Source organism: Lynx canadensis, chromosome B1 (assembly GCF_007474595.2).
Source record: "Lynx canadensis isolate LIC74 chromosome B1, mLynCan4.pri.v2, whole genome shotgun sequence".
Classification (NCBI taxonomy): Eukaryota; Metazoa; Chordata; class Mammalia; order Carnivora; family Felidae; genus Lynx; species Lynx canadensis.
The window spans coordinates 192,579,448-192,591,836 of NC_044306.2; the positions used below are offsets into that span (position 1 = coordinate 192,579,448).

General features: G+C 43.1%; 1 protein-coding gene across 5 annotated transcripts in view; it reads left to right on the forward strand.

Annotated features, from left to right (window-relative positions):
- FAM184B (family with sequence similarity 184 member B) overlaps positions 1–12,389 on the forward strand; it is a 192,396-nt gene that overhangs the window by 150,283 nt on the left and 29,724 nt on the right. For all 5 annotated transcript variants that reach the window (XM_030314144.1, XM_030314143.1, XM_030314142.1 and 2 more), the window contains one exon: positions 5,275–5,378. In XM_030314144.1, coding sequence (XP_030170004.1) covers positions 5,275–5,378 — 104 coding nt within the window. The remainder of the gene's footprint in view (positions 1–5,274; positions 5,379–12,389) is intronic.

The window sequence follows — 12,389 nt, forward strand, 5'->3', positions numbered from 1 at the left end:
TCATCTCTATAATAACTTTCGTGAGATATTTGTTCATTATTCATATTGCTTTAAGTTTCTTCTTTTTCCCTTGATCAGGCTTCATGTGTCTTTTCAAAAAGTCACCTTTCAGATGTGTTGGCTGGATCTCTTCTTTTCTATGTCATTAATTTTGTCTTTCATATCTCTTTCCTTCTACTGACATGAGGTTTATTATGTTATTCTTTTTCTAACCTCTTGAATGTTTTCTAACAAATACATTTAAGGCTGTAAATTTCCCTGTAAAAATGTATGTCTTTAGCTGTATCCCATAGTTTACTTTTTAAAACTTACTTTCTTGTTGCTTTCTAATTTTATTGCGTTGTTATCAGATCACGTGGTCTGTAGAACGTCAACACTCGGAACCATGGTGAGATTTCCCTGTAGGCTGCTGTAGGGTCATTTTTAAAAGTAACCAATGTGATAGAAAAAAACCTATATTCTCATTTTAGTAACTTAAGTATACAGTTGACCCATGGACAGTGTAGGGGTTAGGGATGTCAACTGCCCCACATGGTCAAAAATCCACATGTAACTTTTAACTTCCCCCAAAATGTAACTATTAATGACCTACTATTTACCAAGAAGCTTTACCAATATCATAAACAGTTGATTAACACATATTTTAAAATAAGCTACAGGAAAGAAAACGTTATTAAGAAAATCATAAGGAAGAGAAAATACATTTATAATACTGTACTAGATTGTGCTGAAAAAAAAAATCCACGGATAAGTGGACCCTCACAGTTCAAATCTGTGTTGTTCAGGCGTTGACTGTATGTTTGAATTGTAGCTCTGTGATATGTTCACTGTATGATCTTAGGGAACTTATGTATTCTCTCTTGCCTCAGTTTCATCACCTTTAAAATGGGATGATACTGCCCATCTCATAGTTGAGGGCCTGGCAACATGTAGCACCATGTACATGTTAGCACTGTTAGTATTTCTTTTTTAGCTATTATGTTTGGGTTACTAACTTTGTTGTTCAAATATTCTATATCCTAGCTCATTTTGTCTACTTAATATATCAGTTTCTGAGAGGTGGTTATTAGATTCTCCCATTACAGTTACAAATTTGCCCATTTCTCCATACAGTTCTGAACATTTTGCCTTATGTTTTCAGGTTTGATTGTTAGATGCCTACAGGTTCATTATTAGAGAGTTTTAGTGAACAATTCTTTTTACCAGGATAGATACCATGTTGAATTTAGCCAGTTCATGTTTATCATGTTTACTGATACCATTAAGATTATTTCTGTCAATTTATTTTGTGCTTTCTATTTATCAACATTTCCTGATAACCTTCAGTTTTCCTTTAGAAACTTGGACTAATTAACTTTATCATTATGTATGTACTTATATTGTAGTATTATACTATTCTGATTTATTGTTGCTATTCCACATTTACTGTGTAATTTTCCTTGGATTATATCGAACATGTATTTATAACAGGTGTCTCAAAAAGCTGTTTTGCTTAGACTGTGATATTAGCTCCTGGCCTTTGTAGGAATTAGATATCCAAGATCCTTTTAATGCCCCAGATACCTCATAGCGGGAGGCGAAGGTGGGTCTTTTAGCTTACAGTCCACATGGAGGTTGTAAGCTGGTCAATGACAACATTTTTGAAAGTGCACAGCCAGGAACCAAACTCACCGGGCCCTGCAACTAATGGCATGTCAGCCAGCTGGAATTTAGTATCCCGTTACACACAATAAAGAAAAAAGATTCAGGCAAAGGAAAATGGCCATGCAGAATGTTCTCAGTTATTGGCTGTGGGATTTATAACATTTTAAAAACTGTATATGGGATTACTTTTACCTTCTAGGATGGGAGACAGAGAACACTCCCATAACTAACGCAAAGCAGAAAAACCATTTTCTGTTTTATTTATTGCCGTGTCTCTGGAATAGTGTTCGTCACCTAGTAAATGACTCATAAATATCTGTGAGCAATTTACAGTAGCAAAAAAGAAAAAAATTGTTATGGGGACTTTAAGAGCAGAGGGTATAATTGCAGCAAAAGAGATTGTGAAGGCTTCATGGAGGAAGTGGCTGTTGAGTGGGGCTTTGGAAAGATAAGCATGATCTAGAGATTAAAGAAACAGAGTACTAGAAGTGATAGAAAATATGGGATTCATTTTGGGAAACAACATGGCATGACTGTGGGAGACATTCCATATTCGACTGTTGCATCTGTGCCCGGTGTTGGGCTTAAAGAGGGCCTACAGCAGGGCGGGCAGTCAGAAGGACAGAAGGACAGATGGGGAATGGGGAAGACCAAGGACGAATACAGCCCAGGAGGCTGAGCTGAAATGGTATCAGTTTCTGAGGCCGATGAGCCTCCAGCTCTGATGATTTTGGTGACCTGTAGGAGAATCCGGCATCCTTCATCATAGGGCTAAACATGCCCTGGGCCCAGGGTGTGAGAAGCCTATGGAGGGTCTGGTGAGAGGTAGAGGAGCCGAGAGCCCCAAGCAGCCCAGGCCAACCAGCCGAGCCAGCAGATCAGCGACAACGTGCACCTACATCAAGCATCCAAGCATGAAAAGAAGCAGGCTGCTCCTTCACACCCATATTCCAGGTCTTAAGCAAAGTCACATGGCCCAGAATTATGCAGGGAAGGAAAACCTGGAAAAGGTAGTTTTGGCTTAGCTAAGGACCCAGACAGGGTTTTGAAAGTTTGGGTGTGGGAGGCAGAGGGAACTCTTACTCTCCAATGGGCCACCACCTCTGGGCACCCCTGAACACGCCCACCCAGGTAGAGATGGGCAGGGGTTCCCTGAGGGCCACTTCCACCCTGATTCTCTGGAAATGAAGCGTCCAGGATCGCATGGTATCTGCTATGTTTAGAGGAAACACAGATGATTCGAACAGAACTTGGAACTTAAGAATCATAAAGGCACAAAGGGCCCCTGAGTAGCGCTGGAAAACACCCGAACTCTGGGCCATGGGATGTAGTGGGAGTGTGGGGCAGGTGTGGAAGAAAATGGCCCTCCTGCTATCCTCTAGTGGCCCATGATTTGTTTCGGTTTATTCATATAGTGTGTACTGAATGTTCTCCATGTGCCACACACTGTTCCAGGAACCAAGGAAAGGAACGTGAACAGAGCAGAGTCCCTGCCGCCCTGGAGCTTACCTTCCAGAAAGGGAAACCGAAGAAAAAAGTAAACAAGTAATTAACATGAGGCCATGATTTGCACTTTGAGGAAGTTATAGAGCAAGGTGGGAGACAGAAAGGGAGAGGGGGTCGTATTTTAGAGAAGGTGATCAGAGAACAATAATCTTGGGAAATCTTAATTTGAGTATTCATTCTATTTCAAGGACTTTACATTTATTGGTTTATTTAATCCTCATGACAACCTAAATAGTTTTTCTATTTAGTATTAGATATTAGATAGTATTACTATCATTAGTAACACAGAGAACTGGGATTTAAACATAGGTATCTGGTACCAGAGCCCAGAATTTAAACCAGGGAAAGTCTCTCTGTTGTGGTGAGTGAAGTGAAGGAGCAAGGCATGCCAATATCTTAGGAAAGAGCATTGGGGGTGGCGGAACAGTCTGTGCAAATGCCCTGAGGCAAGTGCATGCTTGTTGTTTAGGGAGGATGAGACCAAGAGTTCAGATTGGGACATGTTGCAGTTTGAGAATCTTGTTAAGCATCTGAGAGATATCTAGGATATCTCTTGGAGATAAGCATCCAAGACATATCTGGAGGACAATTGGATATCCAAGTCCAGACTTCAGGGGAAAGCTTGGAAATAGATTAAATTTCTTTGTCATCAGTATTCTTGGAATTAGATGAGATTCTGGGGAGTGAGAGAGAGAAGTCCAAGGACTAAGGTGTGGAGCAGAAGAGCAGGTGGCTTGAGCAGAAGAGACTAAGAAGGAGCAGCTGGCAAGGGAGGAGGACAGAGGGCCGCATGCAGAAGGGAGTGACCAGATATTTCCAGTTCTGCAGGGACTGGAAATGGCCCAAGGAGTGGCCATTGAGTTTGGCAGCACAGAGGTCATCATTGGCCTTGACATTGGTGACTTTTAAACACTTTTTTAATGTTTATTTATTTTTGAGAGAGAAAGAGAGACAGAGCGTGAGTGGGGGAGGGGCGGCGAGAGAGGGAGACACAGAATCCGAAGCAGGCTCCAGGTTCCAAGCTGTCAGCACAGAGCCCGACGCGGGGCTTGAACCCACAGGCCTTGAGATCATGACTTGAGCCAAAGTCGAACACTTAACCGACTGAGCCACCCAGGCGCCCTGACATTAGCGACCTTTGATAGACATTGCAGTACCTGGAAATACAACCAAAGCAATTTCATGTCAGGTTGAGAGGGAATGGGAGCCCCAGGCCCCATCCTCCAGCCTCTGTTCTGCCCCTTGCAAACCCTGAGGGTCCCAGGGACATGTCCCAGGGTCTCTGGAGCACAAGCTGAAAACCACAGATGTAAGCAACCTGTTTGTTTCACAGCTGATGAAGCTTTCATCCAGAAAAGGGAGAAGGAGGCTGGCTCAAGGCCATACAAGTAGTTAGCGGAACCCCAGGTTACAATTTATCATTATTTAATGAGATTTGCCCATAAAGAAATCTGTTCCTAGCTTGTCTTATAACAGTGTGTTCCATAGACAGTGGTTACTATGACAAATAGAAAAATCAAAATAAAAAAGTCTTTTTCACCTTTTATCTCTTTGGAAAGGGGAGAATGCTAACACGAACACATTAGATTCACAGAAAATTCTGAGGCCTCAGTGATCATTCCTGGTTTCCATATTCTCCTCCTACCACACCTTGTGTCTCAACACGTACAGTCATTCAGAGAGTCCCATGTTCTCCGATCCTATGTAATGAGATGTCACAGGCTGCCACCTTAAAACAGGTATCATAATAATAGCAGTTGTTCACACTGATCAGTAAGCTTTGCTGGCAGTGTTCTCTGATCCCCACAGCAGCCCCAGGGTCAGACTGCCTGATTGTATGTCCCATTTCTGCCACTCACTGACGGTGGGACCCTGGACAGGTTACTGATTGTCTCTGAGCTTAAGTTTCATCAGCTATGTGAAATGCTTGGTCAGCTGAAAGACAGGACAAGGGGACAAGGGCTGCTGCTAAACCAGGCACTGTGCTGGGCACTGAATCAAACCAGGCTGTGCACCGATCGTGGATCGCTGGGGGCCCTTTCTCCTCCACTCTCTGGTTTGATAAGCCACAGGCTGAATCAGGGAAGTGTACTTAGTCTCATCTTGCAACTGTTTTTGCCTTAGGATCCATGCTCGAAGCTGAATAAACCTCAGACCCCACCCAAAGGAGAAGAGTACCAGGATAAGTTAGCAGCTGAAGAAGGAACCAGCAGTGATGAAGAAGAAAGGTACAGGAGGCCATACAGGCTTGCAAGTGCTCCAATGAATGAGAACTCAGATTTGGAAGGACTCATTCATTCATCCATCCATTCATTCATTCCTCAAGTATTTATCACTGCCCTTTACATCATGTCCTCAGTGCAGCTTTGGGTTTTACACAATTTATCTTATTTAATTGTTATACCAACCTGGAGAGTCCATTCTATATATTAAGAATCTGAGACTCAAAGAGGTTAGTAAGCCTGTCTAAAACTCAGACCCGGACTAGTCTCAAACCTCTATTCCTTATTCTTCCAAGTTTTTTTAAACTAGGGGAGATATGGGGACTCTGTCACTGATGGGAAACCCCCATCTCTGTCACCTATATTAGTCAGCTTTAGCTGCTGTAACAAACATCCCCAAAATATCAGTGATTTTTAACTCATAGGTCAGCTATGTACAATCTTGGCTCCTGGCTGAGGGTCCCATGTTATTGCCTGCCCCAAACCTTGGGTAGAGTTCAAGTCTCATCCACATGCTTTGTCATTCTGGGACTGAGACTGAAATATTAGCCCCTATCTAGGGCATGTTGTTGTCATGGTAAAGGGAAGAATCTCAAAACAGCTGATGAAAATATGCAGTGGCTTTTAAAGCCTACATTCAGAACTGCATTCTCTCATTTCTATTCGTATTCCACTGGCCAAAGCAAGTCACGTGACCCAAACTATCACTGAACAGAGAATATGCTGTCCACATGCCTTATAGTCAGCTCTGGCTGCTGTAACAAAACACCACAGATCGAGTGGCCTAAACAACAGAAATTTGTCTCTCATAGTTCTGGAGGCTGGGAAGTCCAAGGTCAAGGTACTGGTCCTGGAGAACTCTGCTCTGGCTGGCAGGTGGCCATTTTCTTTCTGTGTCCTCACATGGTGAGCAAGGTTGAGGAAGGGGGGTTAGAGGAGAGAGAGGGTGGGAGAGGAGAGGTCTCTCTCATGTCTTTTGTTTTAAGGGCATTAATCTCACGACGACCAGCTCCACCCTCATGACCTAATCATCTTCCAAAACCCGCATCTCCTGACACCATCACATTGGGCAATAGGTTTCAACATATGAATGGGGGGGGCATAAACATTCAGATCATAGCCTTGGGAAAGCAGAATCTACACCCCTAAATCAGACCGATGGCAGTGTCAGGTGGTGTAGAGCCCAGTGAACTCCCAGCTACCAGTATTTCACAGAATCCTCCAGATTCTGCCTCAGGATCTATGAGGCACAGAAGAACAGTAGTTAAGGATGGCAGACTAGAGCCAGGTCTCCAGGTTAAGTCCTGGTACTCCTGCATTACCATTGGCAGCCACAGACCTTGTCCTGTTTAGAACTCATAATTCCAGAGGGAAAGATAAAGCCTTTTTCTTAAAAATACTGACAGAAACTTCAAAGAAGTCTCTAAGTTGCCCAGCTTGGGTCACATGTTGATGCCTGAGCCAAGCTGTCTGGCCTGGCCTTTGTCACCTGCCCTCCCCTGGGCCCATCTGGGGATGAGGGCAGAGTGAGCTGCACCTGAACCCTATGGACTAAAAAGAATCACGGGGAAAGAGGAAAAGCTTTCCCCAGGGAGAGGATGCTGGGGCAGCCTTGTCTTTTTCTCCCGTGGTGGCTATACTGGTAAGGGCTGTCCTCAATTACAGAAGCAAAACGGAGGTGGGGGCTCTGAAGGTCATTCCCACAGGGGTGTTGGTGGGAACAGAAGAGCTAAACAGTGATAGGATAGGAACAGAACGGTTGCCTGAGCTCTAAGATCAGGAGCTGCAGGAAGGGGCGAGGTTGCATATTCAGTAGTTGCCCTCATGGGGAATGCTTGTCAGGAAACCGGGCTTTTTGGAATGGTGGCTCTAAGAGGGAAGTGGCTTTTCCATTGGCTTAAGGTCATCGTCAGAAGAGCAGATTAGGATCAGCTTTAATGGGCAGGGACAGGGACGTCAGGAGAGCCAGTTCGCTTGGTGATGGCTGGATGAAAGTGGCTCCTTAGGAGGTGAGGGAAGTTGAGGCAGTAGAATGAGGTCAGAAAGGGACTTTCCATGAGTGGTGTTCCAGGGAATAATGATGGTGATGAAAATAATAATAAATATTTACTGAATGTTGGCATATGACGTGTGTGTAACATGTTGGCACATTAAAAGGATTAACCCATTTAGGGACGCCTGGGTTGCTCAGTCGGTCACACCTCCAACTTCGGCTTAGGTCATGATCTCACAGTTTGTGGGTTTGAGCCCCACGTCGGGTTCTCGTCTGTCAACGCAGAGCCTTGGAGCCCACTGTGGACCCTCTGTCCCCTTCTCTCTCTGCTCCTCCCCCCTCACGTTCTCTCTCTCTCTCAAAAATAAATACTTAAAAAAGGATTAACACATTTAATTATTATGTAAATACTATTTTTGAAGTACCTCACTTGAAAGATGAGGAAAATAGAGGAAAGGGAGGTAACTTAACAGGGAGGTTATTGTCTCCCAAGGTAGACAGTAGAATTGGATGAGTGTCTCTGACTTGAGAATCACGGTTTTAGCCACATCTCACTTTAGGGCAGCTAAATTGAGTGTGTGTAAAACCAAGAGCCACAGGCCTTCCACCTCTCCAGGGTCACTTGATCCACTAATAGTCAGTAATAAGAACTGAAACTTCCACTTCCAGCCATGGGCTTCCAGTCTGGTACTAGTTACTCTTTCTGGAAACAGCTATAAAACTGGAGAAAACAGGGGCCCCTGGCTGGCTCAGTCGGTTGAGCATCTGACTTCAGCTCAGGTCATGATCTCACGGCTCAAGGGTTCAAGCCCTGCGTCGGGCTCTGTGCTGACAGCTCAGAGCCTGGAGTCTGCTTTGGATTCTGTGTCTCCCTCTCTCTGTGCCCTTCCCCTGCTCAGGCTCTGTCTCTCGCTCTCAAAAATAAATAAACGTTAGAAAAAAAAATTTTTTTTAACTGGAGAAAACATGAATGCGTGCTTGAGTAATGGGACAACATGCAGGGAAGGTTTGTCTTCTTGAGAAGGGAACTGTAGGTCCAAGCCCACGACCGCCCCCTCTTGCCCCTGCTCTTCTGCCTGTGGGGAGATGCCAGCTGCGGTGGGGGGAGGTGAAGTCAAGCTGAGCTGAGAAGGCAGACAGCAGGGCTCAGGGCGGCTAAGGTGGCTGGAATTTATAAGGCAGGGTATCAGAGGAGATGGTCCTGTCGGGGGCAGGAACGGCAGAGATCTGTTAAGAGGACTTTCCACAGGTCCACGGCCAAGGGCTTCAGAGAACATCTACAAGATTAGACCCACACGGGGCCCAGATGTGTGCCTGCTGCCGTGGCACTGAGAAAATGCGAATACCAGAGGCGGTGCTGAGCTGGGAGGTGGTGCCGTCCCAAGCACTACGGGCCTTCGGTGGAGACGTCGTGGAGGTCATACTTTGGGGGTATGAAGGCCGTGAAGAACAGACAGTTATAATCAGGGAACAAATAGGGAACTCAGCCGAGGAATGAAAACCTTAAAACAAAAGGAAATTCTAAAGCTGTAAAGTATAGTGTTCAAAATGAAAATCTCACGGGTGTGTATAATAGCAAATTGGAGACCATGGAAGAAAAGTTAATCACTTAAAGACAGATGAATAGAAACTACCTTATCCAGTTAATGAAGAAGAAGAAAGAAAAAAAAACAGCATTTTAAGGAAGAGACCTGTGGGACAAAATCAGATGGTCTAACATGCATGCAGTTGGGGCCCAGGAGGAAGAAGAGAAAGAAAATGCATCAGGAAAAAATATTTTAAAAAATAGTGGCTGAATATTCTCTCAGAGTGATGAGGAATGTCAACTTACATATTCAGGGAGCTCAGCAAACGGCCAGCAGGCTGCATCCAAAGACAGTGTCACAGATACATCTAGAAATCCCTAGATACATCACAGAAAAGCTGCCAAATCAAATATACCCCCCAAAATCTTAAAAGTAGCCAGCCTTTGAAAAGACATTACAAATATAGGGGACACTTAAATGCTCATGAGTACTAATGACAACAAACTTCTCTTTGGCTTTCCAGCCTTATTCTCTTTCTGCGTTCCAAAAAAAGCACTTGAACACTATCATTAAAGTACTAAAAGGAAAAATAAAAACAAAAACAACCTGTCAACTCCAAATTCTAAATCCAGTGAAAATATCCTTCAAAAATGAGAGTGAAACAAAAACATATTCGGGCACACAAAAGCTAAGAGAATTTTTCACCAACCAACTTTCAGTATGATAAATGCTAATGGAATGTATTTAAGCCAAAAGGAAGTGACTGGATTTAAACTTGGATCTAGGGGGGGAGAAAATGAAGAACAACAGAAATGGTAAACATTTAGGTAAAAGTCTATTGTTTTACTTTCTTTCCATTTCTTTAAAACACATCTAACTGCTTAAGAAGGAGCATAATGATAATGATATTAACATTTTATTATGGGATTCATCATGTATGTTATTGACAATATATGACTACATTAGCACAAAGGACAGGAATAGGCTTTTTTTTTCATTTTTTTGTTTGCTCTCACTTCTTTTTTAATAGCAGTATAGTTGACAGGCATGTTACATTAGCACAACACAATTATCCCAAAACTCTATGCATTATGCTATGCTTTCCACAAATGTAGCTACCATCTGTCACCATACAACACTGTTACAGTACCATTGACTGTGTCCCCTGGGCTGTGCCTTTCAACCCCATGACTTCTTCATTCCACAACTGGAAGCCTGAGTCTCCCTCTGCCCTTCACCTGTTTGCCCAATCTCCCCACCTCCTCCCCTCTGGAAACCATCAGCTTGTTCTCTGTATTTATGGGTCTGTTTTCTGCTTTTTAAGAAATTTGTTCATTTGCTTTGTTTTTAGATTCCACATATAAATGCAATAATTTGGTATTTGTTGTTCTTTGTCTGACTTATTTCACTTAGCATAATACACTCTAGATCTTTCCACCTTGTCGCGCATGGCAAGATCTCATTCCTTTTTATGGCTGAGTGATATTCCATTATGTATGTATGTATATAATGTACCATAATATACATACACACATTATCTTTATATACATATATATCCATCCATCCCATATTTTCTTTATCCATTCATCTATGGATGGACTCTTGGGCTGCTAGGATTAATGGAATTATATTGTTGTAAGGGACTTATGTGTTACATCAAGAGGTACCTTTTTTTTTTTTTTAATGTTTTACTTTTTTGAGACAGAGCATGAGCAGGGGAGGGGCAGAGAGAGAGGGAGACACAGAATCCGAAGCAGGCCCCAGGCTCTGAGCTGTCAGCACAGAGCCTGATGCAGGGCTCGAACTCACGGACTGTGAGATCATGACCTGAGCCGAAGTCGGGCGCTCAACCGACTGAGCCACCCAGGTGCCCCAAGAGGTACCTAATTAACTCTAATAGATTGTGATAAGTTAAGGATACAAATTGTAATCCGTAGAGCAGCATTAAACATTAATACAAAGAAGGACTAAAACAATTCAATAAAAGAACTAAAATGGAATACTGAAAAATATTTGCCAGGTAGGAAGACAGAAAAGAAGAAGAGAAGAAAAACCGTTAAAAAAAAAAAAAAAAAGATTGGGCAAATAGAAAGCAAATGGCAAGACATAGATTTAAGCCCAACCATTTGAATAATTACAATGTACATGAACCAAACATAGCATCTAAAAGAAAGAGATTGTCAGGAAAACAAGGCAAGATGTTGCTATGCACTGTCTACAAGACAGACATTTAAATACACATGAAGACACGAGCAAAATTGTATCCCCTGCAAAACTTCTGTGTTGAGGCCCTAACCCCGCGGACTTTAGAATGTGACATATTTAGAGCCAGGGCCTTTCAAGGGGTAATTAAGTTACAATGGGGTTGTAAGGGCAGTCGTACTCCGACATGACTGGCGTCCTTATGAGAACAGGAGACCAGCACACACACAACAGAGACGGAGGAGCCACCGCATAAGAACCCAGCGAGAAGGGAAGCCTCGGGAAAACCAAATACGGCACCTTGATCTTGGACTTCTGGCCTCCAGGATTGTGAGAAAATAAATTTCTGTTTTTAAGCCGCCCGTCCTGTGGTATTTTGTTATCGCAGCCCTTGCAAACTGATAGAGGCACAGAGAGGTCTGAAGGGAAACAAATGAGCTATACCAGGCAAACAGTTAGCAGAAGGAAGCTAACGTGGCTACATTCGTATCAAAGTAGGCTTCAGAACAAAGAATGTTGTCAGGGCTGAAAGGAGGTATGTCCTAATGCTAAAGGGGTCAATTCATCAGGAAGACATAACAATCCTAAATGTGTTTGACCTTATGACCTTATAACAAAGCGTCAAAAATAATGAAGCAAATAGTGGGAGAACTAAAGGGAAAAACCCACAGTCGTAATTGGAGATTCATGTCCTAAAAAATATCGCTGCCTACCCCAAATTGCACAGATGTTCTGATTATGCTTTATAGTTTTATATTGTATATTTAGAGTTAATTTTTGTGAAGGAAGGGTCAAAGTTTATTATTTTCATATGTTTGTCCAGTTCCAACACCATTTGTTGAAAAATTTTTCCTATCCCCACTGAATTGCCTCAGCACATTTTTTTTAAGTTGATGTATTTATTTTGAGAGAGGGAGTGTGTGTGCGTGCATGCATGGGGGATGGGCAGAGAGAGGGAGAGAGAGAATCCCAAGCGGGCGCTGCACGGGCAGCACAGAGCCCGACTCAGGGCTTGATCCCACGGACTGTGAGATCATGACTGAGCGAAATCAAGAGCTGGATGCCCGAGCTACTGAGCCACCCAGGTGCCCCAAATTGCCTCAGCACTTTTAGCAAAAATGAATCTAACATCTTTGCATGCGTCTGTTTCTGACACTGCATTATTTTTCATTGATCTATTTGTCTATCTGTACATTGATACCATACAGTCTGTATTATTTTAGCTTCATAATGTCTTGGAATCAGTGTAGCCTGCCTCCTCCAACTTTGCTCTTTAAGATTCTTTTTTCTGGGGCG